At 50.8% G+C, this 15,571-nt stretch overlaps 3 protein-coding genes across 3 annotated transcripts in view; all 3 read right to left on the bottom strand.

Moving 5' to 3' along the window:
* The window catches only part of FOXA3 (forkhead box A3), a 114,674-nt gene extending 109,953 nt beyond the window's left edge, over nt 1-4,721 (bottom strand). The window contains exon 1 of the mRNA XM_081200508.1: nt 3,764-4,721. Within this exon, the coding sequence (XP_081056634.1) occupies nt 3,764-3,835 (72 nt within the window). The 5' untranslated portion in view covers nt 3,836-4,721. The remainder of the gene's footprint in view (nt 1-3,763) is intronic.
* Nucleotides 1-15,571, bottom strand: part of SYMPK (symplekin scaffold protein) — a 257,360-nt gene that overhangs the window by 140,400 nt on the left and 101,389 nt on the right. The gene's annotated exons all lie outside the window — the stretch shown is intronic.
* Nucleotides 10,748-14,409, bottom strand: IRF2BP1 (interferon regulatory factor 2 binding protein 1). The gene has a single exon (XM_081200438.1). The coding sequence runs from the start codon at nt 14,092-14,094 to the stop codon at nt 12,286-12,288; it is 1,809 nt and encodes a 602-aa protein (XP_081056564.1). The 5' UTR covers nt 14,095-14,409; the 3' UTR covers nt 10,748-12,285.

Here is a 15,571-nt window from a genome sequence, read left to right as displayed (position 1 = left end):
ATTTCTGTTCTCATCCTGAAGCAAAGTTCTTAACCTGAAGCACTATTTCTGGGTTAGCGGAGTCTGTAACCTGAAGTGTATGTAACCTGAAGCGTATGTAACCTGAGGTACCACTGTATAAATATTATTATTAAGCTTTTGTTGGTTATACCTTGATTGTTTCAGTGATGGTTTATAACACGGTGCTGTTGCTGATGTTAAAATATCGGGTAACGTCGCGCAGAGAATTGCACTTGTCGGGAGACTGGTAGATAGGGGGAATAAAATAAATAATGACCCTTGGCAACCCGTGCGTAAGAGGCAGAGCTTAGCACCCGGCGGAAGCGACGTGGCAATATTAATATATTTTCCATTGCTTAGGTTACTGTGCGCGCTGATTATATTGTCGGCTTGGATTCTAGCCAAAGGTCCGTGTAGCCTGCCATTTTGGAGACTCGATGCCTGTGAATGACCCAGCAGACGTCATCCCAGAGACGCTCACCTACCCTTGTCGCTATTCCCCAAGGACTGGCTTTTAGCGGTACGACAGGGATTCCATTTTAGATCTCATCATGGTGACCACAGTTTATCTGCCCCTGAGGAAATTTATCTAATCTTTCTGCAGAACTATTGATAGGAGCGCCTATGACTGCATCCTCTTTTGGGTAGTTCCACAAGTTAAGTACGAGTCATGTGAAGTGTTTCATTTTGTTAAGCCAATCTTCGTGCGGCCCTCAGTTCTAGAGAGATTTATTTTTTTATCTCAAGTTGATTTCCACTGTGTTCCTTGAGGGTTACTCCTAAGCAAGTGCCCATTGAATTGGGACCTTAGGCTTTTAAAAAAGAGACTTCTGTCTGAGTACATTATGCACAGAATGGTATAATAATAATAATAATAATAATAATAATAATAATAATAATAATAATATTTATACCGCCGTCCATCTGGCTGGGTTTCCCCAGCCACTCTAGGCGGCTCCCAACCGAATATTAAAAACACAATACAGCATTAAGCATTAAAAACTTCCCCAAAACAGGGCTGCCTTCAGATGTCTTCTAAAATTAAGTTACAGGTCTGCCATAGTTGAAACAAAATAAAAAAAATCAATAGGAAGGGATTTTTTAATTTTGTTTCAAAAGTAAGATAGTTGTTTATTTCCTTTACATCTGAAGGGAGGGTGTTCCACAGGGAGGGTGCCACTACCGAGAAGGCCCTCTGCCTGGTTCCCTGTAACCTCACTTCTCGCAGGGAGGGAACCGCCAGAAGGCCCTCGGACCTCCGTGTCCGGGCTGAACGATGGAGGCGGAGACGCTCCTTCAGGTATACTGGGCCGAGGCCATTTAAGGCTTTAAAGCTCAGCACCAACACTTTGAATTGTGATTGGAAACGTACTGGGAGCCAATGTAGGTCTTTCAGGACTGGTGTTATATGGTCCCGGCGGCCGCTCCCAGTCCTCACCCAGTCTAGCTGCCAGAATGAGTGTTTTTTGGAGCAATCCTGGCCACCCGTGCATTGCTGAGAGAGTGCAGGAACTACAGTGGTACCTCAGGTTACATACGTTTCAGGTTACATACGCTTCAGGTTACAGACTCTGCTAACCCAGAAAGGGTACCTTGGGTTAAGAACTTTGCTTCAGGATGAGAACAGAAATTGTGCTCCGGCGGCGCAGCAAGAAACCCCATTAGCTAAAGTGGTGCTTCAGGTTAAGAACAGTTTCAGGTTAAGTACAGACCTCCGGAACGAATTAAGTACTTAACCCGAGGTACCACTGTAAGTGGGCCACGTAGCAGCAGTGGACAGGGGAGAAAGCAAAAAAGGCGCATTTGGACGACAGAGGGCTATGCACTGCACTGCTTTTACTCCCAAACACAGGGTGTTATATATATATATTTTTAGGGGTGGGGGACGGACACAGGTATTGTCCCTGCCTAGAATTACAACAGGAAGCAGCTATCGCCCAAAGTGCATGGGCAACAAAGCTCAGGATATGAAGTGCTGGCAAGCTCCTGCTAAGACCAAACTGTAGGACCTGTGTTGGCATTGAAGAAACCCAGCCAATCCCCTCCATAAGGGCCACCTTGTGCCCCCTTTGGAGGCTGGGGGGGGGGAATTAAAGCTCAGCAGTATAGATCGCATCTGGGAAAAACTCCTTCCCGAGACCCTGGGAAGCTGATGTCAGGCAGCGCAGAGTAGGCAACATGCAGCCATTTTAGAAACTGGCGCCGCGACCAAGCCGACACCTGGTCGGAGGCAGGGGGCTGAGGAGCAACGTGTTGGGATTATAAGCTTCTTTGCTCAGTAATTAAATTTAATTAAAAACCAAAGAAATATGACACTGGGTTTTCTTTTTCTCCCACCTCCAAGACCCTGCAATCGCAGTTTTAATTTATATTACTGCAACAGCAGGGAGGCGAGGGAGGAAGCATGAAATATGGAATCGACGGCAAAGTTTTCCAACCGCAAGAAAGGTGGCTTTGAGATAGGCATTTGCAGGAGCGGCAGGAGAAAATGGCTCTTTTTGGGATACGGGACCAAGACGATATTGGTACACGCTGCGTCGGCTTAAGAGAAAGCTGGTGTTTTGAAAGACCCAGCTCCCGTTTTTGGAATGTAAAGTACGAAGGCTGGCTGGGCCCTTGGGTGCTGCGATTGACCTGGTTGGAGGCTTCCTTTAGAAAACTTTACAGACTGTAACCATAAAACGACGGCCATAAAAATGGCGAGGTAAACACCCATGGAGGTTGGAGATGTCATTTGGCCCATAATCAGAGGTTGTAAATAAACGGTTAGATGCCAGGTGGCAAGAACAGAGCTGGGTGACCCATGGCTTCCGTGCCCTTCCAGTGGCACCTGGGGTAGAGCCATGGTGACACCATGGCAGACCACATCCCTTGCATGCAGAAGGTTCAATCCCCAATCTCTGGGAAGGATTCGCTGTCTGAAACCTTGGAGAGGCACAACTAGTCCTCTTAGCTGGACAGGCCCATGCATTGACCAGATAGACCGCAGCAAGCTTTTGTTTCATTTTAACTGGCCATAGCTAGGAAAGAACTCTGGAATAATTGGGTCCGATCTAGGAAGGCAGTTCTTAACATCCCTAGGAACACGAGAAGAACCTTCTGGGTCACACTGGTGGTGGCCCAGCAGACTGTTTTCAGAGTGACCCACCATATCCCACAAGCAGGACCTGGGTGCGAAACCTACTCTCCCCACTTGGGATTTCCCAAAAACTGGTATTATTTGGAAGTTTTACTGCCCCCAACAGTGGAAACAGAACGTAGCTACTAGTAGCTCCATGGATAGTCTTACGCTCCATGGATTTGCCTAATCCTGTTTTAGTGCCATGCAATCTGGGGTCCACCACTGCCTCTTCTGAGAGCGAATTCTACATGTTACTGAATTCCACAAGGTTGAACTGCCGAACTAAATTATACCGCCTGCTATTTTTCCTTCCTTTTAAGTTGTCGACAGGTAGAATACTCTGTCTCTGCCTGCCTAGTAGCGGTGCCCGGGACGGTTCCTTATAACAACAGGAGTTTTGAGTTGCGTATTCTGATAAAGGAAGTATATAGCCCAACACCCTGGAAGCACACAAGAGAGTTCCCAAGATTGCAGTACAGCCGGGTCTCACAATTAACGTTATATCTCATGCGTGTCCTAAATAGAGCAGCCACAGTTGCTTCTTTTAAACCCTACTCCTTTAAAAAAAAGGCATCTATTCCCAAGTTAGTCCCAAATTATTCCCAAGTTTTTTGGGGTTTTTTTGCACTATTTGGCACCTACCTCCGTGGGTTCGTTGTAGTATGAAGTCCATTCGGAAATGTCGTGCGATTCCATCTTGACAGAGCCCAGCATTCCAAAATCCCAGTAAGAAAGAGGGGAAAGGGAATCTTGCGAGCGCACACTAATTTTTTTTTTAATCCTGGAATTGCTTTCTTTGCAAGGTTTAGTTATTACTATTCTTTGTCTTCTCAAAAAAATAAATGTGTTCTTTCTGAAATCCACCCGGCGACTGAGTCTGGTGCCGAATTAACTGTCCACTCCTCCTTTCGCCTCCCCTGAAAATGCACAGGGGCACTTTGGGAGCAGAGTTAAAGGAATCAACAGGCTTCCATGGCGCAGGGCAAAGTGAGACGATCCCTCCAATATTGGGGCATTGAGCCCGTTGCTTCCTCCCGCGGGGTGTTTCCGTGACACGCTTGCTGACCGCTGCTGTGTAGACCTGAACTGCTGCGTGTCCTCAGCTTGTCTCCAAGTAGATGAAGGGCTGTCCCTCTGGACAGAACCAAGTCTTTATAAAGCCAGGCATTTGCTCCCAATACTCCACCCGCTGGATGGCAATCAGAGTGTTCTTACCTGAGGTTTATCCCAGCCGGCCCGGCCAGGTTACCTCTGCCACCTTGTGGAAGAGAGGAGTTTGGCAAGAAAGCTGGCCACCAAGTGGGTATCACACGACAGAGGCTCCTGTGGGCTAAATTACACTCAGGCTGCATGGACAGGGATGGCTGAGGTTGGCGACTGAGGCCTGGACAGTAAGACAGGTAAAGGGCACAGTTCGCACCAACAGCCGTCAGAAGCAGAGGGAGAACATTTGCAGTTTGTACGCTCTGCTGTTGGCAAGTTAAGAGGGCTCGCTGGGTCTCTTGTCAATTCCTTTCCCCAGTCTTGGAGCTGGTATGTTCAAGGGAAACTTTGCGTTTTCGTTTTGAGTGGTGAGGGGATTCAGGTTGCCAACTTTAAACTGGGCCTTGCAGCTGTTCCTTAAGCAGTAGTTCTGTGTACAGGGAAAATATTTGCCTCTGTAGCGTGAAGAGCTTCTAAATACCTGCAACGTGGCCGGTGTTAAAAACACGTGGTTTCCCGGGATCGGTCGGCAATCTAATAATAATAATAATAATAATAATAATAATAATAATAATAATAATAATAATAATAATAAATTGGGGAAATTCCGGCTCATCATGACTTGGGCCCTGGGCCTGCATTGACATCCCAGGCTGCTTCTCTCTCACCCGTTAAAACCCAGCCTTCACCCGAACTAGACATCTATTCAACGACCATACAAAGTCATCCCGTACAGAGGTGAGCCATTGGCCAAACAGGCTGGTATTGTCTACTCTGTGGCTGCTGGTAGCTCCAAGAGGCCACAACTGGAGGTCTTTTCCTGATCTGATAACTGAAATCCTTTAACTGGGGTGGTGTTTGGGTTCTTTTGGACGTGAAAACTTTGGCTACCTCTCAAGATTCCATAGAGCCTGAATTGCATTAATCCCTTCCTTCCATTTTCCTTTTCTACTGACCCCCTGTTCTCTTTCTCCCACCCCTGTCTAAATTTAGATTGTAAGTTCCTTGTGGCAGGGACTTGACTTTTGCCTTTGGTACCCTGTAAGGCTCCATATCAGATGGTGACAGCGGCCGTGAAATTAAAAGACGCCTGCTTCTTGGGAGAAAAGCAATGACAAACCTAGACAGCATCCTAAAGAGCAGAGACATCACCTTGCCAACAAAGGTCCGTATAGTTAAAGCCATGGTTTTCCCAGTAGTGATGTACGGAAGTGAGAGCTGGACCATAAAGAAGACTGATCGTCGAAGAATGGATGCTTTTGAATTCTGGTGCTGGAGGAGACTCTTGAGAGTCCCATGGACTGCAAGAAGATCAAACCTATCCATTCTTCAGGAAATCAGCCCTGAGTGCTCACTGGAAGAATAGATCCTGAATCTGAGGCTCCAATACTTTGGCCACCTCATGAGAAGAGAAGACTCCCTGGAAAAGACCCTGATGTTGGGAAAGATGGAGGGCACAAGGAGAAGGGGACGACAGATGACGAGATGGTGGGACAGTGTTCTCAAAGCTACCAGCATGAGTTTGACCAAACTGTGGGAGGCAGCGGAAGACAGGAGTGCCTGGCGTGCTCTGGTCCAGGGGGTCACGAAGAGTCGGACACGACTAAACGACTAAACAAGGCTCCATATACACCCATGAAACTGGCTGGTTAGTTCACAGTATGTGAAATTCTGCCTTCAGTAGGTGGAATTCTGCTTCAATCCCTTTGTTCATTCAACTTTTTATTTATTTGTTATTGTTTTTATTAAAGATTTTATTGGGTTACAAAAGCACATACATCGTCTCGATTTTCAGATCATGAAATCCTTCCTGCAGATCAGCTGTAATTGATGTGAGACTTTAAAGTCTCGCATTACAGCCATTGTTTTCTGCGATTGTTGCTGTCATATTATCATGGAGGAGCCGAATGATGTTCAAAGAAGAACAGTCACAGCGTAAGGTTGGGGGAGAAGAGAGAATTCACCTTCCTTTTCCTTCTTAAAGTGGATGAGCACTTTAATCTACTTTAAATATTCAAATCACTTCTGTTATGCATGTGTTAATTGGCTTATCCATGCCACAATGTCTGTGTTATCATCAACTGCTTTTTTGTGTGAATGGCTCAGGGACGGGATTATCACCACCCGGCTTTTCTGCATTTTGCTTCCTCCTGATTTCCTCATAAAGTATTGTTTTGCTGGATCAGGCCCGTGACCAGTCTAATCCAGCATCCTGTTTTCACAGTGGCCGACCAAATTCCTGTAGGAACCCACCAAACAGGATTTGAACACAGGACCATCTCTCCCTTCCTGTGGTTTCCAGGAACTGGGATTCAAAAGCATTGCTGCCGCCATTTGCAGAGACTGAGCGCCATCATTGGGGTTCGAAGCTACCCAAAGCCCTCTCCTCCATGAATTTCTCCGGTCCTGTTTTAAAACCAAGGGCACTCAGGTCTGGTTTTTCTGTGTGCATGATTGAGATGCAGCTCATTTTTAGCCTTTTCATCTTTCTTTTCATAGATGGCCTCAGGTGGCCTCAGTAGCCTGGAGTGCCTTCCATCAGCTTCGGCTGGTGGTCCAGCTATGTCCCTATCTGGACAGAGATAGCCTCACTGCTCTGGTAACCTCAAGGTTCGATTCCTGCAACGCGTTATACGTAGGGCTGCCTCCGAAGATGGTTCAGAAACTTCAGCTGGTGCAGAATTCAGCGGCCAGGTTGCTCACCGGAGCAAGACGGTTTGAACATGACACCGATCCTGGTCCAACGGCACTGGCTGCCAATTAGTTTCCGGGCCCAATTCAAAGTGCTGGTTTTGACCTGTAAAGCCTTAAACGGCTCAGGGCCGCAATACCTCAAGGACCACCTCTTTCCATATAAACCTACCCAGACCCTGAACTCATCTTCTGAGGCCCTCCTTTGCGTGCCTCCTTGAGAGGTCCAGAGGGTGGCAACACGAGAACGGGGCCTTCTCTGCAGTGGCTCCCCGTCTGTGCAACACTCTCCCCAGGGAAGTTCGCCTGGCACCTTCATTATACACCTTTAGGCGCCAGGCAGAAACGTTCCTTTTTAAGCAGGTCTTTGGTTGATCTGACTTACATCCTATGCCCTTTCAAAATGTGGTTTTTTGGGGGGGGGCTATTGGGTTGTTTTTATTTTTGTAAGGTATTTTGTGGTTTTATATCTTGATTTTATTCTGTGAACCACCCTGAGACCCCCGGGTATAGGGGGGTATATAAACTCAATAAATAATAAACAAACAACAACAACAGATGCTCCCATCCATAGCAGCTGGCAGCCCTTGATTGACTGTTTCCTTGTCGTGCTGTCCATCTCCTTCCCATAATCCCTTGGGCATGTGCACTGGTATTTCTCTACCTGTGCCCCCCCCCGAAGTGTCCAAGAGCAAATGCCACCAGGTTGTTGTTGTTTAGTTTCTGTTAAGCCGATGGAGGTGTTGCACCAGGTGTGTTGCTGAAGGCTAAGGCAACCAATAGTTGCTAGCCACAGGGCCTCTGTTCTCCCTTCACTTTCCCAGTTGCTGAAAATCACAGGGGAGATTTGCACTCAGAGAATTTCCTTTTGGGGTGGGGGTTGGGGGCATCAGGTTGGCCCCCGTGAGAACAAGATGCTAGACTAGGGTGGTCCGATCGAGCTCCAGGGCTCTTCTTCAGAAGGGACACGTAGCCACGCTGAAATTCTGATAAAAGTCACCTTGTAGAAGACCACACTATTAATGTTTACTGCTTGGCAGGGGGTTGGACTCGATGGCCCTTGTGGTCTCTTCCAACTCTATGATTCTATTTGAAGTCCTAATGTACGTACATGGGACGCGGGTGGCGCTGTGGTCTATACCACAGAGCCTAGGGCTAGCCAATCAGAAGGTCAGCGGTTCGAATCCCCACGACGGGGTGAGCTCCCGTTGCTCGGTCCCAGCTCCTGCCAACCTAGCAGTTCGAAAGCACGTCAAAGTGCAAGTAGATAAATAGGTACCACTCCAGCGGGAAGGTAAATGGCGTTTCCGTGCGCTGCTCTGGTTTGCCAGAAGCGGCTTAGTCATGCTGGCCACATGACCTGGAAGCTGTACGCTGGCTCCCTCGGCCAGTAAAGCGAGATGAGCGCCGCAACCCCAGAGTCGGCCACGACTGGACCTAATGGTCAGGGGTACCTTTACCTTTATCTAATGTATGTACAGCCTCAAAGATAAAACCCACCCACCCTGATGCTTACAGATCTTGAGAAAATAGCTCTTCCAAACTGGGTTGCTAAAATCCCAGGTTGCCTTGATATGAAAGTTGGTGGAAACAGACGTTTCCTTTGGTGTGGAGGCCAGCAGAGACGAAATGGCAAGGTTTGTGCTCAGGTGAGGAGCAAACCGGTGTGTAAAGGCCACCAACCCAAACATCACCACGCATGGCAAACTGCTTATTCCCCTGCCCCTCACAAAAAGGAGCTACTGTGCTTCCACACCAGTTATGATCATGGGTAATAGTTTGCTTTTAAAGTGTGTTTTCATAATGTCATGTGGACAGCTTGCAAAAACTTGGCCCATGTGAGCAGCACAGTATTCCACTATAAATCTGAACCTGGTAGCGCTGGCAATGCGTCTGATGAAGTTCACAAAAGCTTGTGCCGTAAGAAGTGTGTTCATCTTCCAGGTAGGAGAAGTGATCAGCATTTTCCAATGTTACACCATCGAGATGGATTTGCGGTGCTGAAGAGGGGTTATTCTGTAGTTATCTTTCCACAAGAGCCGACATTGATGCCAAAATCCAGCATCGCCAGAGCTCTGCGAACGAGGCTTTTTCCTGATTGAAGTGCAGGGAAACCAAAATGCTGGTTTACAAAGCTATTGTACAGCGGTACCTCGGGTTACAAACACCTCAGGTTACAAACACTTTGGGTTACAGACTCTGCTAACCCGGAAGTAGTAACTCGGGTTAAGAACTTTGCCCCAGGATGAGAACAGAAATCGCACACTAGCAGCACGGCAGCAGCGGGAGGCCCCATTAGCTAAAGTGGTATCTCAGGTTAAGAATGGTTTCAGGTTAAGAATGGACCTCCGGAACGAATTAAGTTCGTAACCAGAAGTACCACTGTACTACCAACCCTACCGCATGCTTGTGAAACATGGACCACTTATAAACACCATCTCCAACTCCTCAAAAGACTCCATAAACGGTGTCTCTGAAAAAATTTAAGTGTTAATGCTGGTGGTCAACAAAAGAGCTTTAAAGACTATCTCAAGGCAAATCTAAGAAAATGTAGTATAAACTCCAACAACTGGAAAACACTGGTCCAGTTGGAGAACAGCCTTTACCAAAGGTAAAGCCTTTGCCAAAGGTGTCATGGGCTTTGAAGACACTCAAACTCAGGACGCAAGGGAGAAACGTGCTAAGAGGAAGGCTCGCTTGGCAAACCCTCACCATGATCAACTCCCGCCCGGAAACCTACGTCCCCACCATGGAAGGACGTGTGGATCCAGAATCGGCCTCCACAGTCACTTATGGACTCCCTGTTAAAACCGTGTTTATGGAAGACAATCTTACTTGGCTATAAGTGATTGCCAAAGAAATAAATAAAAGTAGGTGTGTCGCAGAAATTCTCCATTTGTCCTGGTTCTTGAGTTGACCTTTTTGGTCCATCAGCTGTTTTCGGACTACAATTCCCATCACCCCTGGCCACTGGTCTTGCTAGCTAGGGATGATGGGAATTGTAGTCCCAAACATCTGGAGGGCCGGAGTTTGCCTATGCCTGGCTTAAACAGTCACCCTTAACCAACTACAGCTCCCAGAATCCTTTGGAAGAAGCCACGACTGCATAAAGTGGTATGATACTGCTTTAAAGTCTATAGTGCAGACGGGACCTTTGGATTATTATTTTTTAGCAGAATACGCTGCCAACACACACACACTACGTGCAATAACCAAGAACGGTGGTAGTAGTAAATGGGAAAAAATAATCAAGTTTATTGACAGAGACGAGTAAAAGAAATACAAATAAAAAACAAATTTTAACATTCTCTCTTCCCCCTCCCCGCGGTCTTAAATGTGGGAATCCAAACTGCCCCTGTCCTCTCTGCTTCTCTCCCCCCCCAAAAAAAATCATGATTGCAACACAAATACAAGGTTGGCAGAACCATCTGCCCATGAGTCAAACCGATATAAAACCAGTTAGCTTCACTGCACCTTAAGTCATATCCCGGTGGGTGCTGGGCAACCCTCCCATGAAAACTCACTGTAGGACCACCTTTCTATGGAACACAGACCCCCCCCCCACCCTCCAAATCCCTCCATTCAGAGCCGGTCATAATCTGCTTAGGAGAATACTGCCCAGTCTCTGCAATGTTTTAATCTTAGTTGGGGCTAGGAATTAAAATCCAAACAGGTGTGTGTGTCACTCTGTCACTTTGCCAATTCAGGGATCTCTCCTGAGTGGCCTTTAAAAAAAAAATGCTCTTTTTTATTTTTGGTGTGCATGCTTAAAATCTTTTGGTATGAAAAAATACCCTCTGCCCTCTCCAGCAACAACAACAAAAATCTACACAAGAGGCACTTCTTCCATTTCCATCTCTCCCGATCACCCCCTAATTTTCTAGACCACCTCCCCACACCCTGCCACCCCCCCCAATATATGATTCCCACATTGCTTTCCTGCCTCCCGCCTGCCCGCCCTGTTCCTGCCCCGAATGAGACAAGTGTCCAAACTGGCTAGTTACAGAAATCTGGGACTCTATGTAAAACTGCAGAGATTTAGAAACTGTCCTATATACACAATGTCCGGGGAGGAGGGGCGCTGGAAGAAACAGATGAGCTGGTGGAGATACTTGTGGGTGGGATGGGGTGGGAATGGGGCACGTCACCCAGGATTAAAGGATGCCCACAAAGATTTCAGGGTCGCAAGGCTGTTTGGTCCGGGAGCGAGAGGAAGAGCAGGCTATCCACCAGAGGGGAACGTGTTTCAGTGCAGATCTGTTGTGTGTGTGTGTTGGCTGGGACACTTGGACTTCCACAAACCCATCTTCACACCTATCCAGGCAGGGGCTAAAGAACCTGGCTTGGGGCTTGATTCCAGGGGGCTCAATGCTGCCTACACGGACTGGCAGTGCTTCTCTGCTGTCAGGGATTGAAGCGTCAACATTCTGCATGCAAAGCTGGTGAGCTTTGGCCCTTCCCGAAGGATTGCCCTTCCATGCAATCAAAATGCCCCCTCCGTGTTTTACAAACAGCCTCTCTCTGAAGACCAAGTCCGGGGCCTAAGGCTCTCGCCTTCATGCCCTGCTTGTGAATTTCCCAGAAGCCTCTGGTGGACAGCAACAAGGTGCTAGGCTAAGTGGACCATTGGCCTGAGAGTCTGGTGGCATTTTCTAGGTGCTCCAGCAATAACCGGGCAGCACAGATTCGCTCGTAAGGTGGGAGATGGCGCATGCGCCCACTAGGTGCGTGCCTAGCTCCTATGCCGCCTCCTTAGCTGACAACCACACAGCCACATGCCTGAAAATTGGGTTCAGCCCTTTGCGGTGTGGCTGCTCAGAGTCCTGCCTCTCTCCCTGCCCCCCCCCCGACTGCCCTGAACTCGCACTCGCCTCCTAGCGGCTGGGGAAGTCCCTGAAACACATTAACAACGAGATCCCAACTGCTGTGCGATTTGCCCCACCCCTTTCGAAGACACCCCGATTCCAACGCTGCCATATTCTTTCCCCCTGCCCTCCCGTTTAAAGAGACCCCCCGCAAATCAATACCCACCCCGCCCTTCCCAGACCCTCGTAGTAGATTACATAGATGTGGCTTCATATATAAGCTTGCTATGGAAATATTATTTAAAAAATAGATTTATGTACAATGATCGCCCCAGTCCACGGCTGGCTGAAGAGGGTGTCAGGCGGGGAATAAGTTACTAATTCCAGTCACTGCCACGGCGGGTGGGAGAGGGTTTCGAAGGGTGCGCAGGCATCCCATGACCCAGCGGCCGCCCCCCTCCCTTTTCAGGGGTCGCGCTCCTTTTTTACTTTAACGTCTCCGGCTAAGATGGTGGCGATCTCCCCCTGCATGAAGGCCCAGGGGACGTTGGAGCCCACCAGGGGGCATTTCTCACCGCTGGGGCAATACACCTCTCCCGCGGCTCCCTGGGCTTTAATGAAATCCCGGGAGCAAGGGAAACAGAACTTGTGCCCGGGCACCGAGGGGCACTGGACAAAGTGGGTATCCTCCAGGCGCTCATGGCAGATGGTGCAACACAGAGGGGCGCTGCTGGCAGCCCCCGAGGAATCGGGGGCGCTCTGCGTACCGCTGGGCTCAACTCCCCCGGAAGAGTGGGCCCCGGAGGAGGAAGAGGAGGAGGTGGTGGTCGCTGGACCCGGCTCGCCGTTTCGCGGGACCAGGCGGTGTTGCCCTGAGGCGGCGGGCGACGCTGGGCTGGCGCTGTTTTGCCGGGCGGTGGTGGAGTGGACCGGGTTGGCTTCCTTGGTCCCCAGGGTGTCGGCCACGTTCTTGAGGGCCGTGATGGGCGAGGGGTCGTTCCGCAAGGAGCCTTCGGGCAAGGGCCCCTGGCCGGCCGAGGCGGGCAGGTGGGCCATGCCCGACGGGTACAGGCCGCCCGACCCCTGGGGCAGCCAGTGCTGCCTCTGCTGTTGCTCCTCGCCGGTCAGCTTGCTGGCCAGCTCCCCCTCCGGCTCGGGAGAGGCCTTGCGCCGCCTCATGACGGCCCGCGACGGGGGCACGGCCCTCAGCAACAGGCTGGGCGGCATGGCGCAGTTGCCGTCCAGGAACTGCTGGGGCAGGGCGTCGTGCGCCGGGGCCTCTCGGAAAAAGCGCACGCCTTCGGTGAAGAGCTCTCCGAGGAGGCGCCAGTCTCCGGTGCCGTGGCGCTTCTCGTACTCCAGGTACTTGTATCCGGACGAGATGACCTTGCCCGGGTCCTTGAGGCAGTCCTGGAACATCTGCTTGGCCACTCCGAGGACCCCGGCATAGACGCTGCCCGAGCCGCACGGGTACTCTGTGAACAGCTTCATCTCGTACTCATAGCCGGGCCGGGGCGCGGCGTCGAAGGCGAAGATCCTCCCCACCAGCGCGTGGTCCTTCTTGAAGCGCACGTTGAAGGGCGCGCAGCCGTACAGCGCCAGCAGCTGCTCGCGCACCGCCTTGGGCTTGCCGTGCCACTCCTCAGCCCGCCCGCGCATGGCTTCGTTCAGCTCCGCCAGGCACTCGGCGTTGCGCTGCTTCTCCTTCTCGTAGTCTGCGTAGGCCACCCTCCCCGGCTTGGCCAGCTCTCCTAGGATGGGCGATGCCATGGCCAGAGAGGCCGGCCGGCCCCCCAGGCCCGACACGGCGGCCAGCAGGCCCTGGGGGGCTCCCATCAGCCCCTGGGGCACCAGGCTGGGCGGCACGGGGCCGATCAGCGCCCTCCTGGCCGTGGGGCTCTGCCGGCTGCCCTCGCCCTCGTCGGAGGCACGTGCCAGGCCGTTGGGCAGGCGGGGGCTGAGGGCGTAGTCACCGCCTCCTCCTCCACCGCCGCCTGAAAGGCGTCCCCGCTCATATCTCTCCAGGGCCCCTGCGGCGGCGCCTTCCTTGGCGTGTTTGGAGCCCTGTGGCCCCGGCGATCGCCCTTCTTGCAGGACGTGGTTCCTTTTGAGCTGCCTGGCCGTCTCGATGAGGAACTCGATGCGGTCGGCGCCTTCGAAATTGACGCATCCGCGGCACACGGCCTCGCTGAAGTCCCAGATCATGGCCCACGGCATCTTGGGCAGGTCGCACAAGTAGCACCATTGTCTGCGGGACGTCTGCACCGAAGACATCTTGGCGCCCCTCTGTCTGGCCGCCGCGCAGCAGACCCGGGATGGCGGCCTTGCCTGCCGGGGGTGGAAGTGGGGGGGGGCGAGGCTGGAGCTGTTGAGGGGGGATCGGGGCCTTGTTTGCACCTGTGCGCGCGAAGTGCAAAGGGGGAGGGCGAGGAAATCCAGTCCGGGAGGAAGAGGAGGAGGAGGGGAAGACGAAGAGAGGGGTGGGAAAAAAAAGCGGTGGTGGGGAGGGGGGAAATTCCCCTCTCTCGCCTGCCCTCTTACATGGAGAAACTTACATAACTCCGCTGCAAGGCCTGCTGGGAGATGTAGTCTTGCAGCCCAGCGGGAAGTTTGGGGGCGGAGGGGGGGCGCGCGTGCAAGGAAGGGATCTGTGGATGAGCCGATGCATCAGCGGGGAAAGAGATCTTTGCAAGCGGTGCGCATCGTGGGGACTGTTTAGGGCTGGATCCCTTCCCCGCTGGCCTCCAGGCATTTTAAAACCTAACCATTTTAAACCATCTTAAAATCTCTAACCCGTTTTTCCTGGCGTGCGCTTCCGCGCGGTGGAATCCGATTGTAAGCGCAACAGCTGCGTTTTCTGCAACAAACTTGCCGCAGAAAACCATTGCTGTTATTCAAAGCCAAGATTGAAACAACCTAATATATTCATCTGGTTTATACTGTATTGCAATAAAAGATCTGTCACTTTGATAGGTCTTATTTGCAGCAAAACAAAAACCTTGTGCGACAGTCCCCTGGAACCTTGCCCCTTCTCTTACAGAACTCGAATGGGTTTTTAGATCGTCCCCATGGTATCCCAGGATCTGAAAGGATTCCAGTTGTGCCATTGACGGGGTCGTTTAAGGTTAGGTTCGCAAGCTTTCAAATCGCACAGAATTCTTCAGGGTGAATTCCAGGGACGTGCTTGCAATCCCCTCCAGCTATAAAGCTGCACAAATGCAGCCAGCTAAGTACGTCCGATTCGTTCCCGGTAATATCTTTAATTGGGTTGCTCTATGGAGAAGCTACTGTCAGCAGCAAGAACAGACACACATCGATTGAGAAAGCAGCTTTGATTATCCTGCGTGTATAACTAGTAGGAAGATTCAGGTGGCTTGGGATTCTTCTTCAGGTGGTAAAGCGACAATGATGGAGATACTCTCACCTGCCACTAGTCCACAGAGCCCCGCGGAGCTGGCACACCCACCCAGATGCCCACTGGGCAGATGTGGGGTTGGACTAGATGACCCTGGGGTCCCAACTGTACAATTTTATGTTGAGCTTAGGAGAACCTAAGCTCCTAATACCTGAAGGACCGTCTCCACCTCCATCGTTCTGCCTGGACACTGAGGTCCAGCGCCGAGGGTCTTCTGGTGGTTCCCTCCCTGCGAGAAGCCAAGTTACAGGGAACCAGGCAGAGGGCCTTCTCGGTGGTGGCACCCGCCCTGTGGAACACCCTCCCATCAGATGTCAAAGAGAAAAATAACAACCA

This window comes from Podarcis bocagei, assembly GCF_964188305.1.
Source record: "Podarcis bocagei genome assembly, chromosome: 7".
NCBI classification, from domain to species: Eukaryota; Metazoa; Chordata; class Lepidosauria; order Squamata; family Lacertidae; genus Podarcis; species Podarcis bocagei.
Note: the sequence above shows the minus strand (reverse complement) of the source record. Positions and strands in the feature narration are given on the sequence as shown.

Coding starts and splice junctions, on each gene's coding strand:
- IRF2BP1 (XM_081200438.1), bottom strand. CDS start 14,094: ATGTCTTCGGTGCAGACGTCCCGCAGACAATGGTGCTACTTGTGCGAC.